The sequence below is a fragment of the Musa acuminata genome, chromosome BXJ2-10 (assembly GCF_036884655.1).
Source record: "Musa acuminata AAA Group cultivar baxijiao chromosome BXJ2-10, Cavendish_Baxijiao_AAA, whole genome shotgun sequence".
Taxonomy (NCBI): Eukaryota; Viridiplantae; Streptophyta; class Magnoliopsida; order Zingiberales; family Musaceae; genus Musa; species Musa acuminata.
The window spans coordinates 22,187,732-22,209,914 of NC_088347.1; the positions used below are offsets into that span (position 1 = coordinate 22,187,732).

Below are 22,183 nucleotides of genomic sequence, written 5' to 3' on the forward strand. Positions count from 1 at the left end.
TCCTAGACTCCATTGCTCATCATGGAATTCATCTCTTCTTTCATGGCATCATGCCACAAATTTGACTTTTTGCAACTCATGGCTTGTGAAAATGTTTCAGGATCATTTTTGGCTCCAATATTATAGTCAGATTCTTGTAGATATACAACATAATCACCAGGAATTGCTGATCTTTTATTTCTAGTAGATCTTCTTAATGTTGTACCAATGGTTCCTTGTGGAACTTGTGGTTCAACTAGTTGTTCAGGAGCTTGTTGTAATTCCTGAACTGCTTGATCTATTAGAATACTATCAACAACTTGTGGAATTTCAATGATTGGTTGTTCAGCACTAGTTTGTACTTGAGGAGTGCTATGAACTATAACCAATCTATCATTTGATGTGGAAGATTGAGATTCTATATGATCATGTGCCGAAACTATGTTCCTGAAATGATCGCTCCCACTAATCACATCATCCTCAAGAAATTTAGCGTTTCTTGATTCCACAATCCTAGTTGTGTGAGATGGACAATAGAACCTGTAACCTTTGGACTTTTCGGCATATCCAATGAAATACCCACTAACTAAATTCTTGATTCCACAATCCTAGTTGTGTGAGATGGACAATAGAACCTGTAACCTTTGGACTTTTCGGCATATCCAATGAAATACCCACTAACAATCCTCGGGTCCAGTTTCTTCTCTTGTGGATTATATATCCTGACTTCAGACGGACATCCCCAAATGCGCATATGTCGCAAACTCGGTTTCCAACCTTTCCATAGTTCAAATGGTGTCTTTTGGACAGCCTTGGTTGGAACTCGGTTTAATATATACATAGTCGTTTTTAATGCTTCAGTCCACAAGAACTTAGGAAGATTGGAGTTGCTAAGCATACTCCGCACCATATCTAATAATGTTCGGTTTCTTCTTTCTGCAACACCATTCTGGTCTGGAGAACCAGGCATAGTGTATTGGGCAATAATCCCATGTTCTTGAAGAAACTTAGCAAAAGGACCAGGTGCTTGTCCATTTTCAGTATATCTACCATAATATTCTCCACCCCTATCTGATCTCACAATTTTAATTTGCTTACCACATTGATTCTCAACTTCAGCCTTAAAGACTTTGAAGGCATCCAATGCATCATTTTTATTATGAAGCAAATATATATACATATATCGTGAGTAATCATCTATAAAGGAGATGAAGTATTTCTGACCATGTATGTTCATGTCTGGACAACATATATCAGTATGAATTATTTCTAATAAGTCTGAACTCCTATTAGCACCCCTTTTGGATTTATTGGTCTGTTTTCCTTTAATACAGTCCACACAAGTTTTAAAATTAGTAAAATCAAGAGTACTAAGTACCCCATCTTTAACTAATCTTTTAATTCTCTCTATGGAGATATATCCTAATCTCCGATGCCATAATATAGAGGAGTCCTCATTAATATTACACCTCTTAATGCCAGCGTGAACATGCATTGAACCTTGAGTATTATCATTTTGTAATAAAATACGGTAAAGACCGTCAAACAAAATACCATTCCCAACACAATCAGATTTATATAATAAACGAAATGATGTGTCTTTAAAATTAAAGGAATATCCAAATGGTACGAGTCTGGAAACAGAAATTAAGTTTCGTGAGAAACTTGGTACATAAAAGGTTCTTTCCAATTTTAAAACAAAACCACTACTTAAAGTTAAAATGCATGTTCCAATTGCTTCCACATGTGAGCCCATCTTATTTCCTGATAAGATGCTTTGCTCACTTCCCACTGGCTTCCTTAGGTTTTGCATACCCTGTAAAGAGTTTGCAATATGGATTGTTGATCTAGAGTCAATCCACCAGGTGTTAATATTAACATTGACCATATTAGATTCATAACATACATATGAGGTTGGTTTACCTTTCTTTTCAAGCCATTATTGGAATTTCGTACATTCCTTCTTCATGTGTCCCTTTCTTTTACAAAAGAAACACCTTGCTTCTTTCTTGATATCAGCTTGGGGTGGTATTTTACCTTTTCCCTGTTGATAAGCTTTTTGATTGGCTTGATGTTTGTCAGTTTTGTTCTTCCCTCGAGTGGTTACCATCAATGCACTCTTACCCAATTCCATTACTAGCCTCTCTTCTTCTTGAACACACATGGTCATTAATTCATTAATTGACCATTTGTCCTTATGTGTATTATATGAAATTTTAAAAGGGCTATATTGAGGTGGAAGGGTGTTCAAAATATAGTGCACCAGGAAGGATTCTGACATATTAACCTCAAGTTTCTTAAGTTGAGCCGTAATATCTTGCATTTACATTATGTGCTCACGCACACCCTTTATGTTGGTGAGTCTAAGGGATGAAAATTTCATTATAAGGGTGCTTGCTAGTGCCTTATCCGAAGTGATGAATTGTTCATCGATAGCCTTTAGCAAGTCTCGGACATTTTCATGCTGGTCAACAGAACCACGTTTGCCAGCAGTTATCTTTGTTTTGATAAACATCACGCTGAGCCGATTGGATCGCTCCCATCGCTCATATAACGCGATCTCAATTAGAGTGCTGGTATCAGTGACTATAGGTGGTTCGTCTTTTCTAATAGCATAATCAATATCCATCCACCCTAAATGGAGGAGAACCCTCTCCTTCCATATCTTATAGTTATCACCACTAAGTTCGGGAATATCACATCGAATATCAGAGAAATTAACAGTTTGAGAAACTGCATAAAATCAAACATGCTTATGTCAAAATTTGAAGCTTAATAGACTAAATTACATGTTTTATCAATGTGAAACATGCCAAAAATATGAATCTCATGACATAAAAATTGCATGTGGGCTAAATTCTTAATTAAAATAGATTCATATGGTCTTTATGATAAAACTATCAAATTATATTCCAATTCATAATCCTTGTGGGTAAATTATGAAAATAATCTGATATTTTATCCTGATTAATTATATTAAATATAATAAAAAGATCCTATGGGATAACAATTATTATACGAAATATAATCAATCACAATATGATGTCTAATTACTTATGTGATCCTTATTTTAACTTTATATATAATTTTAATTAATTAAGGATGCTGTGGCTAATTCTTAATTAATTAAGATTATATGGATCACTAGACATTTTAAACATAAAAAAATTGCTCATAAACATAATTTAATATAACTAAATATGCATACATAATATGAGCATTTTACCGACTAAAAATGTTGAAAATGATATTTCCTCATGATTTTCAACAAAATATATCAACAAGTTTCTAAGAAGAAACCAAAATCAAATCATTTTCATGGTATAAAAATGAAAACTTTTTCATATCAAGGCAGAGGTCATTCAGCTCTGATACCAAATGTTAGAAATCATTGAAGCCAACTTGTGTTTCTAAATCATTGTAATAGAAACACAATAAAACTAATGCGGAAACGAAATAGCATACCTCCAACCATTATCGCCAAGAATTTCTACAGAGGTTTCTTCTTGAACTTTGGTTCTTCTCGGCTCAGAACTCTCGCTTTAGATGGTGTAGGAAAGCCTTTCGCTTCAAAGAGATTGTTGAGCCAAGGGACCAAAATCCTCATGTATATATAGATGTTCTCCCATCAAGAACATTTATCATCACCAATTCATAACGTTCAAGAATTAATTCAAATTTGTAACGTTTGGACCATAATGAAGAACTTAATGATATTAAATATTTAATTTAATAATAACGGTTTTATGCATAATGAATAAAAAACTGAAATCATTTAAACCATAATAAATGAAGAAATTCATGATAATGAATTATGAATCTTAATGAGAACGGTTACGTTATTATTAAATAAGATATTTAATAATAACCGTTACACCAATTAGTCACATCATTGCATCCACTTAAAATCATAAGTATTTCATGCATAATCAAAGTACACCATGCATGATCATCATCATGCCTTCTCTCCCTTTGTCATCGACAAAAAGAACATACAAGCTAACAAGTTGGTAAGTGTTACTTTTCTTTGAAGTATGAAGGCTAGCAAGTTTTGCTTCTCTTTATATGAGTAAGCTAGTACTTTTCTCTTGAGATGTGCAAGATAGCAAGTTTCTACTTCTTTGAAATGTGCAACCATGTAATTTGGCTTTCTTTTGCAATATGCAAGCTAGCAAATTTTTGCTTCATTTTTCAAGCTAGCAAGTTTTCTTTCCTTGAAATGTGCAAGCTAGCAATTTTTGCTTCCTTTTGTGATGTACAAGATAGTAAAACTCTTTCCCCCTTTGTTATTGTTAAAGAGAAGAAGAGGGGAATGATACAATGGTGCAAAATTTTCTTATTACATCAATGCTCTAAGCATCACATAAGGCATACAAACATAAATATAAGGGAATTGTACATAATGAAAATTATGTTAATAATGATATAATATCAAAGATCATGTAAATACTAAAAAACATGATTCATTTTGATCTCTTTTATTTTAATAATGAAAAAAAATCTTAGGATATCGAATAATAAGGAAAATCTTAAGTCATAAATTCCGAAAAAGATATTCTCTTTAGTAAATTGTAAATAGGAACATAAGAATAAAATATCTTGATTCATAAAGATCTCAAGTTATAATTATCAAGGATCAAGATCATGATTTAGATAATAACTCATTCAAATTCATATCGTTAAAATCACTTTCATAGTTCAAGAAATTCAAAAAATAATAATATACATAGATTGAAAAACTTGATAAGTTTTAGAAATAAAGACATTTTCAAAAGAGATGCATTCCCCTTTTTATGTGTTTCAATTTATATGATTTATTTTATACAACTATGCCTTTATCTTTTATGTCAAATAAAACATGCATTAACATTTAAAAACCAAAAAACAAGCTTCATCATGAAAATTATCTAGATAAACATTTAAGCATTCATAGAATTATTTTTATTTGGTATATAAGTATTATATTCAAATTTATATCACTTATTACACAAATACTTAACGAGTTATGTCTACTAACATACCATCTTCAAACAAAAGATTCGATTTGTTAATAATCATTTTAATTCCAATGATCTTTCTTTTATTATTATTTATTGTAGTAATACATATTCTTTCTTTAGTGAATCTAACTCATTACATTTAGTGTAAGGAGTTATCATGCAATTGTCATACTCATTTTTAATTTTTCAAAATCACTAGAAAGAGAAGCATGATTTTTTTTATATTTTTTATTGGTTACTAACTAATTTAAAATTAACTCATGAAATGCATCAAGTAATTTCATAGTAAGGTAAAGGAGTTTTGGTTAAGTCACTTATGTCATTGTCGAAAGCCACCAAGGTGTAGTTCGCAACCTTATCTACGGATGCACCTAATTCATCTCATATCGCCTTAAGTGCTTTCTTTTTCTTTTTCTTTTATAACTTTTCTTCACTTGTGGATATTCGCTTTTTAACTGCCATAACCGATTGCATTTATAGCAAGTTATTTTATCCTTTTTAAGTTTGTTTTTATTCTTTAATTCTTGTTTTATGAACTTTTTAAATTTTATTATTAGGAGTTCAAGGTCATCATCATCATCACTTGAGTTTTCTCTTAAGTGGTCTTCTATTGTTCGAAGTATCAAATCCTTTCTGTTCTTTGGAAGGTTAGTCTCATGTTTATCATGTTCGATACGAGTCATTTCTTATGTCATTAAAGACCCGATAAGTTCTTCAAGAAAGAAATTATTTAAGTTCTTTGTCTCTTGTATTGTTGTCACTTTTGGATCCCAACTTTTTTGAATGGATCTTAGTATTTTATTAACAAGTTCAAAATTAGAAAAATATTTATCAAGACTTTTTTAACTATTAACGACATCCGTAAAATAGGTGTACATGTTAATAATAGTTTTGCTTGGCTTCATACAAAAAAATTTAAAATCATGTATCAAAAGATTAATTTTAGAATCTTTAACTCTACTTGTACCTTCATGTATAATTTCAAGAGTGTACCAAATCTCATATACAATTTCACAAATAGAAACCCGATTAAATTTGTTTTTATCTAAGACACAAAATAAAGTATTCATTGCTTCAGCTTTCAAAGAAAATGTCTTCTCCAAATCATTCCATTCGTTCATTGGTTTGAAAAACTTTTCAAAATCGTCTTCAACAATGTTCTATAAATCGAAATTCATAGAAAGTAAGAAAACTCTCATTCAAGTTTTTTAATATGTGTAATTCGCCCCATTGAACATATGAGGATGAATGATAGAGTGACCCTCTTGAAAGCCAAAAAAAGTCATCTCTCTTGGGTGTTAAACCAAACAGAGAGAAACTAACTCTGATACCAATTGTTATGACTGAAATTGACACTAAGAGAGAGGGTGAATTAGTGCTTTGATAAAAATCTCAATGATTCGAAAACTTTCATTTGATGAAAATCGTGTCGAAAATGTTGAAGGTGTGCTTGAATGCAATAAGCAATTAAAGCAATATCAATGACAATGAAAATTAAAATAGAAATGCAAATCGAGTTTTATAGTGGTTCGGTCGTCGTGACCTACATCCACTCCCGATTCCTCCTCCATTGAGGCCATCGGCATCAACTAACGATCTTCCTTTAATAGGCGAAGATCAACTACCCTTATACAACTCTTTTTTCCTTTTCATAGGTTTAAGAGATAATCTTTACAACCCATTCACCCCTCTTAAATTAAAATCAATACTTAGAACTAGAGGAGGGGAATTCTCACAAGATTATAATAGAATTTTCTTTAATTTTTGTTCTCAGTTGATGTGTTTATTGAGCAAGGATTAGTCGGGTATTTATAAGCCCTAAATGACTTCAAAAAGTGGAGCCAAAATTTAAATCCCCGAGATTTCGGGGTACTACCTGACATAGTCTAGGAGATTGTGTCTGGGCGGTACCATCGCTAAATCTAGGTAGTACCATCTCCAGACACTGCTACAGGACATTGAATGAGCCAAACAGTAGGTCCAATCTAAGCAGTACCACCTCTAGACCGATATACTAAAGAGGTCTAATTATAAAGGGTAATATGTAATTAGACTCATCATAATATCATATTTTTAGGTTTATAATTGATTTGGTTGAGATTAGGAGTCTATTTTGATAAGTGTTTTTAAGTAGATTTTATAGTGTTTTTACTATAGTGATCAAAATTTTATAACAAGTTAATTTTTTTTATTTCTATTTGAGTTATGTTGTTCGTAACTATCATAAATACCTATTTAAATCATAGTATAATATATCAAATGATTTCTAATGTGTTTTGATTTTATTTGACTTATTTTTAATATTTTAAAATAGGATTTATAGTATTTTTATTGTGATGACCAATATATTTTAATAGACTAAAAATATTATAATAGGCTAAAAAATACTAAATAAGAAGAAATTTTTTGAGGAGTAGTTCCCGTAACTATGGGGAAAAACAAAAAATAAATACTGATTATAAAAATATAATTATATAAATATTTTCTTTAAAAAATCATCCTGTTTAAAACTGTTGATTGCGGGGGCGTAGTGCTTATGGATGCTGGAATATAGTTTTGGTATCGTTTCAACAATATAGTTTTGGTATCGTTTCTCACATTTTGTGGATTCATTGGCAGGATGTTAACTTTACTTTGCTATTTCCAATATTTTTGTCTTGTGATTCCTCCGTCCTCCGAGCTACTGGTTATACAAAGTTGTTTCACAGATTCTTTGAATCGACTCCCTGAAAGATTTTTCAAACTCAGCCAACGAGTTTTGGAAGCTCTGTTTCCGAGACTACGTCATGCGATGAGATAGATGCCTGTGAGGGTCAATTTGATAGATGCTATTCAACTTGTAGTAGTACGTTTCTCGTAGCTAAAGCTATCAGCAACCATGTTGAATTATTTGCATATAGAAGCTCCCACACCCACATCATCTCATGTGGGCCTAAAGACGAAGACATGTTTCATGGTTTGTGTCTAAATCCCTATCTTACATCATTTCGTATTCAATAGTTTGATTCCAACTTTTTCGATGTTTCATGGTTTGTGTCTAAATCCCTATCTTAGATGGTTTAATTTTATCAGCTTTTCATGCTATAGTTGAAGACACTGCTCTGTTTTGTTTTTTCAGAAGCATAAAACAATATTTTGAGAAAAAAATAGATCGGTGTTGGTACAAAATATTTTTTATTGTGATTGTGAATGTTAACTCATTAAAAAGGTGGTAGTTTAGTTTTTTTTTTCTTTTTGTTGTGCTATCTGTTTTTTTAAATAATTAGGGATAATTTTTTTGAAAAAATCTCTTTTTAGCTTTTTGTGACAGTGTCTTTCCTCTAACATTTTATTTTTCTCTAATATCATAAAAGGTCTTTCGTAATAGCTAACCTCATCTTGATTCTTTCTTTGCAGTAGTGGTGCTTTTGGTCATTGTCTCCACCTTCTTCAAGTGGGCATTATGAATGGCCTCATAGCTATCCTATATCAAAAATTGTAAACATAAAAATTATAATGATATTATTATGCAAAAGATTTTATATCAAAAATTAAAATCAAATAATAATAGATCATATATAATATGCATGTTTTTCGATAAAAAAGTTTCTATAAGTATATCGTCGTTGAAACCAAAAGTTACATTGATGTTGATCTATTAAAAAAGTTAGACTCGTCTTTTCTTTTCCTATCTTTTACAAGATAGCTATGAAGTAAGGAATAAGAGGAGATGAAAAAATATCTGTAATCTTTTAATAATTTAACGTGACTAGATGAGATGAGAGAAGATATGTAATCTCTCGATAACATTACGTCACATATCCACATTGAGTCCCTAAGAGTAAAGGGTCTATGATAAGTAATTAAGAATATCACATCAAAGGTATCTCCTAAGAAATTTTACCATAATTAGACTTCTTTTTATTAACTTATTACCATAATCAAAATCTAATTATATTTATAATATATTTTATCTAATTAAATATGATAACATATTCTAAAAGATTTGAGATCGTGGACGGTAGCAAGGTCAAAATAGTAGACGTCAAAAGTAATGAAGGAAAAGGAGACAACTACGATAGAATAAAAGCAATAGGGTTGAAATAGCGAGATGAAAGTGGTAGGATCGAAGTGATGAGATAGAAGCAACGAGACCTCATCGAAATTCAATTGAGATCGAGTGTGTGTAAAGAAAAAGAGAAAAAAAATAGAGGTGAAGATCAATATGTTTTTATCTGAAACAGAGAAAACTAGTGGACCACATTCTAGAATAGATGCCGCACGACATTTATAATTGTGCCACTTAGCTCTAAATCACTCATCTAATCCAAAACCAAATTGGATTCCATGACACATTTTTTAACTATTTTGATCACAATTTAATATAAAAGTTTTTAAAGATAAAAAGTTGCCCTCTAAGTATTACAGAATAACTCATTGATATCTAATAAATTGATAAAGATTATGGGGTCTTTGAGAGTGAGGGAGACTTTAATACCTTATTAGTGAATGTGAAAGTCTTTAATATTTAAATTATCTCTCAGGTAATCGTCATATGCTAACAGATCACACAATCACTTATTAGATATTACAAAATGAATTATTAGGTTTGTTAGGATGTCATGTCGAATAGTAGTTAAGTAAAGAATCAGTCGATGTCATTCATGGAGTAGATTATGATGGTTTGTGGGATGTCATGTCGAAGACGAGTCAATGTCGTTTAAATGCTCATTAGATATTACAGAATTGATTATTAGGTTCGGTGGGATGTCATGTCGAACAGAAGTAAAGTCATTTAGATGCTCAGTAGATAGATATCACAGAATGGATTGTCAGGTTGTGGGATGTTATGTCGAACAGTAATCTAACGAATGACGAGTCAATGTCATTTAGATGTGTGCTATTTTAACTTTACATCTACGTTTCCTTTGGCTAACAGTTACGTGCAACAATGCAGGATTTCTCATGGCGGCTTGGGCTTAACTAGAGAGACACCAATTGTGTGGATGATCTCATGTGAATCCTACGAAAGTAATGTGTTACACATGTTTGTTGTTTGTTTTCAATAATTTGATTCTAACTTTTTCTTAAGGATTTTTTAATATATTTCACTCTGATGACATATTTTTGTCATTACAATTTTCAATAAGACATATCATTTTGTCCCTCTTAATTTTCAATTATTTCTATCAATTTTCAATAAGAATTTATGTCTCGCTAAGAAATCAAGTTATTATATTTAGTGAACTCCAAGATTGTTGGGGAAGAAGAAAAATCTAATAATTAATAATTAAATAATATATCAAAAAATTGATAGAATATATACCTGGTTCGATATATATATATATATATATATATATATATATATATATATTACAAAATAATTTTCTTTTATAAGTTTATATAGCATTTATAAACTCAAATGATTTACGCTTTAACTTTCTTTTATTGTTACTCAATCCTTGAGTTATACCCAAAATATTATGAGTCTTTTTTATTTTAATTTTAATTCTTCTAAACACATATACTATTCAGCTCATTTAAGTTTTACTTATCTTTAATTTTATTATAGTAAATTTTAAATTAGTCAAACTAAGAAGAAATAAAATTAAAAATAAATTATATATAAAAAAAACTCAACTATATTCATGCCTAACATGCAATGTTCTTGAGGTTATAGTTTTGTTTGAATTCCTTAAATACTTTCACACTGAATTTTAATTAATTCTTTCATTAATATGTTAGCAAGTGACTTGTCAATAAATTTAAATTGATCTATAAAAATATTTCAGTGTGATAGTTATAAACTATAATAATGTCTAAATATTATTAGTAATTATCATAAAATTAAGTTTTTTTTTTAATTTTACGTAAGTAATGTGTTCCAAACATGTGGATGATCTCATGTGAATCCTACGAAAGTAATGTATTACACATGTTTGTTGTTTGTTTTCAATAATTTGATTCTAACTTTTTCTTAAGGATTTTTTAATATATTTTACTCTGATGACATATTTTTGTCATTACAATTTTCAATAAGACATATATTTATGTCCCTCCAAATTTTCAATTATTTCTATCAATTTTCAATAATAATTTATGTCTCACTAAGAAATCAAGTTTCTATTTATTGAATTCCAAGATTGTTGGGGAAGAATAAAAATCTAATAATTAATAATTAAATAATAAATCAAAAAATTAATATAATATTATATGCACATGATTTGATGTATAATAAATCTAAGAAAATAATTTATTTTTTGAGTTAACCCAAATTCAAACTGAAATTCTTTGTACATCCTTTCGTCTAAATTTCGATATTATTTTCTCTTAACCTTTCTTGAGATTACAAAGAAAATATTTTTTTTCTATATTTCTTCAACATTAAAATCATGAGATAATAAGATTTTGATAGAATAAATAAATCTTAATTTATCAATGATTCTTTTATAATAGAATTCCTAAGAATTAATTAAATAAGATTCGAAAAATACTTGACAATCATAACAAAATTTCTTTCTCGACAATGACTAGGAGCATTAAACATCATACGTAAGTGTAGGTTATTCTTTTGATGAAAATTCGATCGGTGTAGGCATTAAATATCATACGTAAGTGTGCTCAAGGAACCACCACTTGGGGCATCGAGTCTTCTTCCCAGAGTGCCAAGGCCTTTTCCCTGATCGTCCTCGAGAGATGGCAATGGTTCTGGATACTTTCGTTTCGAGATACGTCAACGATGTGGCAGCTTTCGTGGAGGGAGAGATATGCAAAGTGCTGGGCGTGAAGAAGAAGATCAAGGCGCTGCAGGAGACGCTGGAGACGATCAATTGTTTCCTCCAGCATGCCGAGCAAAAGAGCCTCAGCGGGGATCCCGGCATGGAGCTCTGGGTGAGGAAGCTGAAGGAAGTCATGTACGACGCCGATGACGTCGGCGTCATCGATCTGTGCGTGATAGAAGGGGGAAAGCCCTTGGAGGTTCGGGCGTCGGCATCAGCCTTAGGGGTGGTAAGCCTTCCTTTCTGTTAGAGCTAGCCCCAGGAAATTTAACACCAGATTTACGTGGTTTGGTCAATTGACTTTGACCTACATCCACAGACGAAAGAGGAGCAAATCACTACTATAAAAGAGACTATTATAAATGCCTTAGGAAGATGTTCCTAGGCCATAAAACACCCGAAAATATTAAACAAGAAAAACCTTAACTATAAGCCCAAACTATTGAACTGAGTATGGACTTAAACCCAAAGCAAACACTTAGGTTTTTCTTGTAGTGTTACTTGTGGTGCCTTTGACTTCAAAGCTCAGGCCCTTATTTATAGTTCCAATAGGAGATAACAAGCCTGGTTTTCCCAATGTGGGACTATGAGACTTGCCAAACTAACAAATCTCCACCTTGGTATGTCCCAACAAAACTTGCTCCACTTTCTTCATAAAAGCCCCAACGGGCAATCACCAACAATTAACACCAACCAAGTCCAAGCATTGCTTGAATTTGTAAACCGGAAGAGGCTTCGTAAGCATATCAGTAGGATTGTCCTTTGTATGAATTTTCTGAACAAGGACCTTTCCCTTAGTAATGATATCCCAAATAAAATGAAACTTCACATCAATGTGTTTCATCCTCTCATGATACATCTGGTCTTTGGTCAAATGAATAGCACTTTGACTATCACAGTAAATTGTAGTAACACCTTGATGCAGACATAGTTCGCTAGACAAACCTCTTAACCATAAAACTTCTTTAATCGCCTCTGTCACTGCCATATATTCTGCCTCTGTAGTAGATAAAGCCACGACAGGTTGTAAGGAAGCTTTCCAACTAACTGCACAACTACCAACGCAAAAAACATAACCTGACAAAGATCTTCGTTTATTAAGATCCGCAACATAATCAGAGTCGACGAAACCAACCCAACCAAAGTGTCACGATTTTTCCCAAACTCCAAACAAGCATCTGAAGTCCCTTGCAGGTATCTGAGAATCCACTTCACAGCCTGCCAATGTATTTTACCCCGGCGAGACATATATCTACTAACCACACTGACTGCTTGTGAAATATCTGGACGAGTACAAACCATTGCATACATAATACTGCCGATGGCACTAGAATATGAAACTTTCACCATATATTCTTCCTCTTCAACTGATTGTGGTGATTGAGCAGTAGATAGCCGAAAATGGCTAGCAAGAGGAGTACTAACTGGTTTAGCATTTTTCATGCCAAACCTCTCCAAGACTTTCTTGAGGTAATTTTTCTGAGTTAGAAATAATTTTCCAACTCCTCGATCTCTTTTGATCTCCATGCCAAGAATTTTCTTAGCTGCTCCCAAATCTTTCATTTCAAATTCACTACTCAACTGCATTTTCAAAGTGTGAGTTTCTGACAAATTCTTAGCTGCAATAAGCATATCATCAACATAAAGCAACAAATACACAAAAGAGCCATCAGTTAACTTCCGAAAGTAGACACAACTATCATACATGCTCCTCATGTAACCATGACCCAACATAAAAGAATCAAACCTCTTATACCACTGTCTTGGAGACTGCTTCAATCCATACATGGATTTCTTTAATAAGCAAACATGGTCTTCTTTTCCATCAACTTCAAATCCATGAGGTTGCTCCATATAAATTTGTTCTTTAAGTTCACCATATAAGAAAGCTGTCTTAACATCAAGTTGCTCTAATTCCAAATCATACATGGCAACTAAAGCAAGCAAAACACGAATAGAGCTATGTTTAACAACAGGTGAAAATACGTCATTAAAATCAACACTATGTACCTGACTATAGCCTTTTGCAACCAATCGTGCTTTGTACCTTGCATCTTCAACCTCTGGAATACCTTCCTTCCTTTTAAAGACCCATTTGCATCCAACAATTTTCTTACCCGAAGGGAGCTTCACAAGATCCCAAGTTCTATTCCGATGGAGAGATTCAATTTCTTCATTCATCGCGATCAACCACTTAGCGGAATTATCACAAGAAACTGCATCTGAGTAGGAAGTAGGCTCACCAACTTCACTTGTTTCTTCTACAACAGACAAAGTATATGCAACCAAATTTGCATATCTTTGTAGTGGTCGAATATCTCTCCGTGATCTATCCTTGGCTATGGAGTATTGCTCTTCTTCTGGATCATCTGCGTCAGTAGACTTGGGACCATCTACTATCATTCTTTGAGTAGAAGAGTTCGATTGAAAAGAATCAGAACTACCAATCTCAAGCTCCACCTGCTTCTGCGCACTATCATTTGTACAACTAGTAGATTCCTCTTTAGAAGATAACATAGATAATTCATCAAAAGTAACATCTCTACTGATTACAAATTTTGGGGATTTGGGATCAGAACACCATAATCTGTATCGTTTCACCCCAGAAGCGTACCCAAGGAAAATGTACTTTTTCGCTCAAGGCTCTAATTTTCCTTCATTTATATGCATGTATGCTGGACACCCAAAAAATTTTAAATCAGAGTAATCAGTAGGAGTACCTGACCAAACTTCCTCCGGAGTTTTAAAGTTAAGTGCTACAAATGTAGCGCGGTTGACAACGTAACAGGCCATATTAATTGCCGCTGCCCAAAAGTCCTTTGTCAACCCTGCATTTGAGATCATACACCTTGCTATCTCTAAAAGTGTTTTATTCATACGTTCGGCCACACCATTTTGCTTAGGCGTCATCCAAATAGTGCGATGCCGAATGATTCCTTCATTTTTGCAAAATTCATTAAAGTCACCTTCACAAAACTTCATGCCATTATCTGTTCGAAGCCGCTTAATATGTTTACCTGTTTCTCAATCAAAGCCTTCCATTGTTTAAATGTTAGAAAAACATCATTTTTATGCTTCAAAAAATAAACCCAAACTTTCCTGGAATAATCATAAATGAAAGTCAACATATACCTGGCACCACCCTTAAACTGAACATGAGCTGGACCCCAAAGGTCTGAATGAATATAGTCAAGAGTACCTTTCGCTTTGTGAACTGCTAGAGAATTGAAGCTGACTCTTTTTTGCTTTCAAAAAACGCAGTGTTCATAAAAATCTAGTGGCCCAGTACTTTGTCCGCAAAGTAGACCCCTTTTGCTCAATATGCTCAAATCTTTTTCACTCATATGACTCAAACGCATATGCCATAATTTGGTGATGTCAAAATCAGACAATGATGATGATGAGACTGCAACTGATCCTATGATAGTAGTTCCCTACAAAATATACAAGCTACCAGACCTACAAGCTTTCATAACAACAAGGGCATTTCTAGAAACTTTCATAACTCCACCTTCAGTTGTATATTTACACCCAAGGGCCTCTAGGGTGCCTAAAAAGATGAGATTCTTTTTTAAATCAGGAACATGCCTAACATTAATGAGCGTCCTCACAATATCATCATGCATTTTAATTCGGATTGTTCCTCTACCAACAACATCACATACTGCATTATTGCCCATCAAAACAATTCCACCATTACAAGATTCATATGTGGAAAACAAATCCCTATTAGGACACATGTGATAAGAACAACCAGAATCTAAAATCCATTCATTTTTAGACATCGTCTTATCATCAATAGCAGAGAAAATATTTCCAACATTCTCATCAATTGCTACACTAGCAAATTTCTATGTCTGGATTTAGATCTAAATTTAGATATACTATTGTCAAATTCCCTTTTATCTATTCTCCCCCTAACAACCAGACCTTCAGCCCGATTCTCTCTACTTTCCCCAGTGATATCTCTATCTATCTGCTCCTTAGATTTTAGTACAGATTTAATTTCCTGATACGAAATTGTTTCTTTTCCATAAATCATAGTATCACGGAAATGCTTAAAAGATTGGGGAAGAGAACACAAAAGTAATAGGGCCTTATCCTCATCATCAATTTTTGCATTTGTATTCTCCAAATCCATAACCAAAGAATCAAACTTATCAAGATGTGAGAGTATAGATGTACATTCAGTCATCCGAAGCATATACAAACTCTACTTCAAGTAGAGACGATTCTCTATTGTCCTCTTCATATACAAGGCTTTAAGCTTGTCCCACATGCTCTTAGTCGTAGTCTCCATAGCTACCTCCCGTAAAACCTCATCAGAGAGATTTAGAATAATGCTGGATCGGGCCTTCTTATCCATACCCGCAAGATCTTCCATTGACGTACCATCTAGAATTTTCTCAGCCACCTGTAGTGCCAAATCAATTCCGTCTTGAACCAGAATGGCCTCCATCTTAAGTTGCCACATGCCGAAGTTGACATTTCTGTCGAATTTCTCGACAACGATCTTTGATATTGTCATTGTTGCCAAAAAGATCCCGAAACCAGGCTCTGATACCAGTTTCTTAGAGCTAGCCCTAGGAAATTTACCAAATGATAATTTTGGCAACCCGACAAAGACAATAAAGTAGAAGAATAAAAAAAGCGACAAGAACACCATATTTATATGGTTCGATCAATTGACTTTGACCTACATCCACGGACAAAAGAGGAGCAAATCACTACTATAAAAGAGACTATTACAAATACCTTAGAAAGATGTTCCTAGGCCATAAAACACCCGAAAATACTAAACAAAAAAAATATGGACTTAAACCCAAAGCAAATACTTAGGTTTTTCTTGTAGTGTTACTTGTAGTGCCTTTGACTTCAAAGCCCAAACCCTTATTTATATTTCCAATAGGAGATAACAAGTCTGGTTTTCCCGATGTGGGACTATGAGACTTGCCAAACTAACACTTTTAGCTTCGTCTCTTCCTGCTTTCGGTGTACCAAATACCGCCATGAGATCGCAGGCCAAATCGAAGCAATCAATGATAGGCTGAAACGAATAGCGGCAGATAGCTCCATCCTTCGAAATCTACAGCCCCCAAGCCAACAACCCCACCCTAAAAAACTACCTCCACCACGTGAGACGTCTCCCTTGGAAGTTGAGGACATTGTGGGGGAACAAATCGAAGAAGCTGCCGACGATCTAATCAATCTCATGTTGGAGAACACCGAACAAAAGTGTCGTGTTTTTGGGATTGTTGGAATGGGTGGAATCGGGAAAACTACTCTAGCAAGTAAAATATATAATGATGAAAGGATCAAAGCAAACATTCCTATCCGAAAGTGGTTGTACATCTCGAATGATTATTCGGAGATCAAGTTACTCAGAGAGTTAGTTCGGTGTGCAGGAGATGAAACCAAAGCAGAATCTTTTGAAGGAGAAAGCAGAGCAGAATTGGAACTCAAACTTGCTTCGCTCCTTACTGAAAATTTATTTCTCGTGTTGGACGACGTGTGGAGTCCAAATGTATGGACTGATTTCCTGAGGAAACCACTAAGTAAAGGAGAAGGTAGCCGCACGATCTTAGTTACCACTCGAATCGAAACAGTGTTAAGTGGTGTGAAAGCCAGCTATATGCACCATGCTGAGAAAATGGAAGATAACAGCGGGTGGATGTTGCTTGGGAAGACGGTATTCGAAGCTGGGGAGGAGGATGACATGCGTAGGTTGGAGGAAGTAGGTAGGAAAATTGTTAGAAAATGTGATGGACTTCCTCTTGCTATCAAAGCTATTGCAGGGGTTCTAATTTCCAAGGACAGGAGCACAGCGGAGTGGGAACAGGTCCTCGAGAATGACGCATGGAGTAGGAACCGGCAGATCGACGAAGAAGTTCCAAGAGCTTTGCACTTGAGCTATGAGGATCTACCATCTCATCTGAAACAATGCTTTCTTTATTGCTCGTTCTTCGTGTGGGAGTTTTTTCATTACAATGATATTATTCGGTTTTGGGTAGCAGAAGGCCTTATTGTAGAAGCAGGAGGTAGGCTGATGGAAGATGTAGCCGAGGAGTACTATTGGGAACTAGTTTCGAGGAATCTTCTACAAGTGGATCCATCATCGTATATAAACAGGAGCATGTTTTGTATCCATGATCATTTACGAGCGCTCGCTACATACTTGATGAAAGAAGAAGGATTTTCGATTACAGTTGGTCAGAGATTAGATATAAAAGCTAACATGAAGATTCGTCGGTTGTTGATATCTAACATGGGAATAAAACTAGTACTGTCGGATCACATCATACAAGAGAAATGTTTGAGAACTTTGTTGGTCAGAGACTCCCACCCAACCATTACAATTGAGGATAGCGTACTCGAAGGATTATCAAATTTACGAGTATTGGATCTTTGCGAGACATCAATCGAAAGAATTCCAAATTGCATCGGAGATCTATTGCACCTAAGATACCTAGATCTTGATAGAACAAAGATTCATGAGATACCAAAATCAATAGGGCGCCTTGTAAACCTTCAAACTTTGAATATCTCAGGATGTAAACACTTGTACAAGCTTCCCATGACCATCACGAGGCTATACAATCTAAGGAGTCTTCGTGTTGAAGACACTCCTCTGACTCATGTACCGAAGGGAATCGGAAAATTGATAAATATTAACAACCTCAAAGGATTTGTGGTCGGTCATGATAATCCAACGAACGGGGTGGATGAGGCCGGGTGTGGATTAGAGGAGCTACAACCTCTTTCCAAGCTAAGATATCTAAGCATATACAGGCTAGAGAGGGCAGTAACGGCAGCTTCGGCACTAGCGGAGAAACGTTCTCTTAAGGAACTAATTTTAAGTTGGATGCCACCAGAAGATGGGGAAGATGGAGATGCCACTGACAGAGGTGAGGATAGAAGAGCAACAACATGGAGAAAGGAGGAGCAAATCCAGACGGGAGCCGGGAAGATATGTAATGAACTCTCTCCTCCTTCGAGCCTACGAACTCTTGTCATCGAAAAATTCCCGGGTTGACAATTCCCAAACTGGATGATGTCCTCCTCCCTGGGCGAATCACTCCCTAACTTGGTCCAATTGGATCTTTTGGTGTTCCCATCATGCGCAGAGCTCCCTCCTCTGAGCATGCTGCCCCTGCTGAAATATCTTAAGATCATAGTGATATAAGATTTCCTCAAGCAGTTGAGGAAATCTCTAAGCAGTTGAGAAAAATCCTCCATGCTGAATGTGTATAACCTCCCTACTGAGTGTGCATAAATAGCTATCAGAGCCAATTACATCTTATACATTTCATAGTTCCTTCTACAATTTCTATCTTTCTATCTTCTTCGCATTTCATAGTTCCTTCTACAATTTCTATCTTTCTATCTTCTTCGCTTAATTCTTATCATGGTATCAGAGCTCTTTGCCTAGAGCAAGCCCTCTTCTCGTTGTTTGACTCCTCATACAGCCGCAGCCACTCGACCATCCCTCTCGCGACGGCGTCTCCGCCCTCAGCCGTAGCCATTCGCTGCAGCCTACTGTAGCACTTGTGGCTGCTAATATCATATCACACCTGCTGCAGCAGCAGAGATTGAGATGACGGTGGTGCCGCCGCCGCTGCTGTAGTCATTGTCGCTACGCCCACTGCATCGACACTTCTTCCGTGGGCAACACTCCTTGCCAACCGAAGTCTTCCGCTGAAAACTCTGCCGCTCTTCCGGCCACCAATCTCCAACCTTGCAGATTCCTCCAACATCGCTGCAAAAATCGCTGCAAACTGCAGAGATTTCTCCCACCTCGCTGCAACAATCTCTCCTGCATTCATCATCTCCCACCACAGCCATCACTGTTTTTTTTTTTTTTTTCGCTGCATATTTCTCACCCATCACTATAGCCTCTTCTGCGGTTCATCGCTGCAGTCTCATTGCTGCTGTTCATCGCTGCATCCTCCTCTGCAGCACATCGATCTGCTTTTCTCCTTCTCCTTCTCCCTCCCTCCTATATCTTTACATCTTCTGTAAAGATTACTTAAACCACCACAAAATATTTGGGATGTCTTCATTTTCCTCTTCAGATATTTCTATCCCTGTTTCTGCAGGGACTCTAAACACTTCTCAAAGTCTTATCACCATCGATGCTACAGCACTCATTCCCTTCAAATTATCCAAAGGCAGCAACTACGTATCTTGGCAAGCACAACTTTCTAATCTTCTATTTAGCTATTATCTCCTAGGTTACATTGATGGCTCTCTCCAGTGTCCACCTGAAATGGTCAACATCCCAGGCGAACCCAGTCCAGTGCCAAATCCAGCCTACAAATTATGGTTGCGTCAAGATCACCTCATCCTCCAAGCTATTCAAGCTTCCGTTGCTGGATCCGTTGCCCCACTGATATCCTCATGTACAACTGCTGCAGAAGCATGGTGCAAGTTACAAACAACTTTGGCAAATCGCTCGCGTACTCGCATGCTTGGACTTCTCTCCAATCTGATGGGAACGAAACAAGAGGGAAGTACTATTGCTGATTATCTATAAAATATCAAAGTTATCATCGATGACTTGGCTTTGATAGGTCATTCTCTCAGTGATGAAGAAGTCCTAATCCATACCCTCAATGGCTTAGGAGGCGAGTACAAAGAACCAGCAGCAGCTCTTCGGGCACGTGACTCACCAATATCATTCGAAGAACTTTATGATAAGTTGATCGACTATGAGACGTACTTGAAGCATGATGATATGTTGCCCGGACCACCTATTACAGCTCAGGTCAATAAAAAATCCAAGAGGAAGAGCAACCAGTACAATAAGCATATCAACAATGGTCTGGCTAAGCTGCCTCCTAGCCCTATGGGACCCAGACCAAACCCCCCTCATCCATATCAAGGTGGTAACTTTTATAATCCTCAGCCATCGCATCCTAACTTCACAAGCCACCAACGAGTTGTTTGCCAACTATGTGATAAAGTCGGACACTCCGCGAAAGTCTGTCGATCTCGCCCCAGACTCCCTACTCCATCATAGTGGCCTTAGGCGAATTTCATGGCTACTCCAACTCCTATCCAACCTAATTGGGTTGTGGACTCGGGCGCCTCTCATCACATCACATCTGATCTTCAAAACTTATCCATCCACAACAACTATGACGGAAATGAAGATATCATCATCGGTGACGGTAAACGAATTCCTATTACTCATTCTGGTTCCTCAACGCTTAGTTCACTTACCACAACTTTTACACTCGATGATGTTCTGTGTGCACCTAACATTAAAAGAAACCTCATTTCCGTTTCTCAATTCTGTAAACAAAATAATACCTCAATTGAATTCTTTCCTAACTTTTTTCTTGTCAAGGATTTGAGCACGGGGGCATCCTTGGTCCAGGGCCAGAACAAAGACAACATTTATGAGTGGCCATCCACTTCGCAAATTACCCTTCCTACTGCTCACTCTTCAGTCACGGCTCCGGTTGATGTGTGGCATCGTCGTCTTGGTTATCCCCCCCTTTTATCCAGCAAAAATTACTTTCTCGTTATTCTCTTCCTACCTTGAAAATTAATAGCACTAGCAATCATTGTGATGCTTGTCTTTGCAATAAAAGTCATAAACTACCTTTTGGGACAACCTCCATTTCTTGCTCTAAACCATTTGAAATCATTTATACTGACGTATGGGGCCCTGCCCCAATTCCTTCTTTTGATAAGTTTCGCTTTTATGTCATTTTTGTAGACTATTTTACTAAGTACACATGGTTATATCCTCTCCACCATAAGTCTGATGTTTCCACAGTTTTTACCAACTTTCGAAAGTTGGTCGAGAATTTTTTTCAGTCTTCCATTAAAACGGTTTACTCTGATGGCGGAGGCGAATATCAAGCCCTCACGTCTTATCTCTCTGCTTGTCGTATACAACACCTTAAGTCACCCCCACATACTCCCTAATTGGTTGGCTCTGCCGAACACAAACATCGCCATATCGTTGAAACTGGTCTCTCCCTTCTACATCAAGCATCCATGCCACCATCTTTTTGGTCAGTAGCCTTTCAAACTGCAGTTTATCTCATTAATCGTATGCTCACTCCAGTCTTACAATACCAGTCCCCATTTGAAAAATTATTCCACAAGCTTCCAAACCTTTATAAACTCAAAGTTTTTGGCTGTTTATGTTATCCATGGCTCCGTCCCTATGCGTCACATAAGCTAACACCACGATCTAAGCCTTGCACTTTTATAGGCTACTCTCTTGAACATAATGCTTTTCGATGCTATGAACCCCAAACTAAAAAAAGTCTTTATATCACGTCATGTTATTTTTGAGGAGTCTGTCTTTCCTTTTCAAAATAATCCTACCATGTCAGCTACTCCGATAAACATGCATCACTGGAATATCCCTTCGATCTCATCACACGAACCTCCAATGACACCATACAGTCCTTACCCTCAAGATCCGCA

General features: G+C 35.6%; 1 protein-coding gene across 1 annotated transcript; it reads left to right on the forward strand.

Moving 5' to 3' along the window:
- The first annotated feature begins 16,670 nt into the window (after nt 1–16,670).
- On the forward strand, nt 16,671–18,862 carry LOC135625665 (putative disease resistance protein RGA3). The gene has a single exon (XM_065130749.1). The coding sequence runs from the start codon at nt 16,671–16,673 to the stop codon at nt 18,768–18,770; it is 2,100 nt and encodes a 699-aa protein (XP_064986821.1). The 3' UTR covers nt 18,771–18,862.
- Nucleotides 18,863–22,183: the final 3,321 nt, after the last annotated feature.

Excerpts from the sequence above, each read along its gene's own strand:
- LOC135625665 (XM_065130749.1), top strand. The coding sequence starts at position 16,671 with ATGTGGGACTATGAGACTTGCCAAACTAACACTTTTAGCTTCGTCTCT.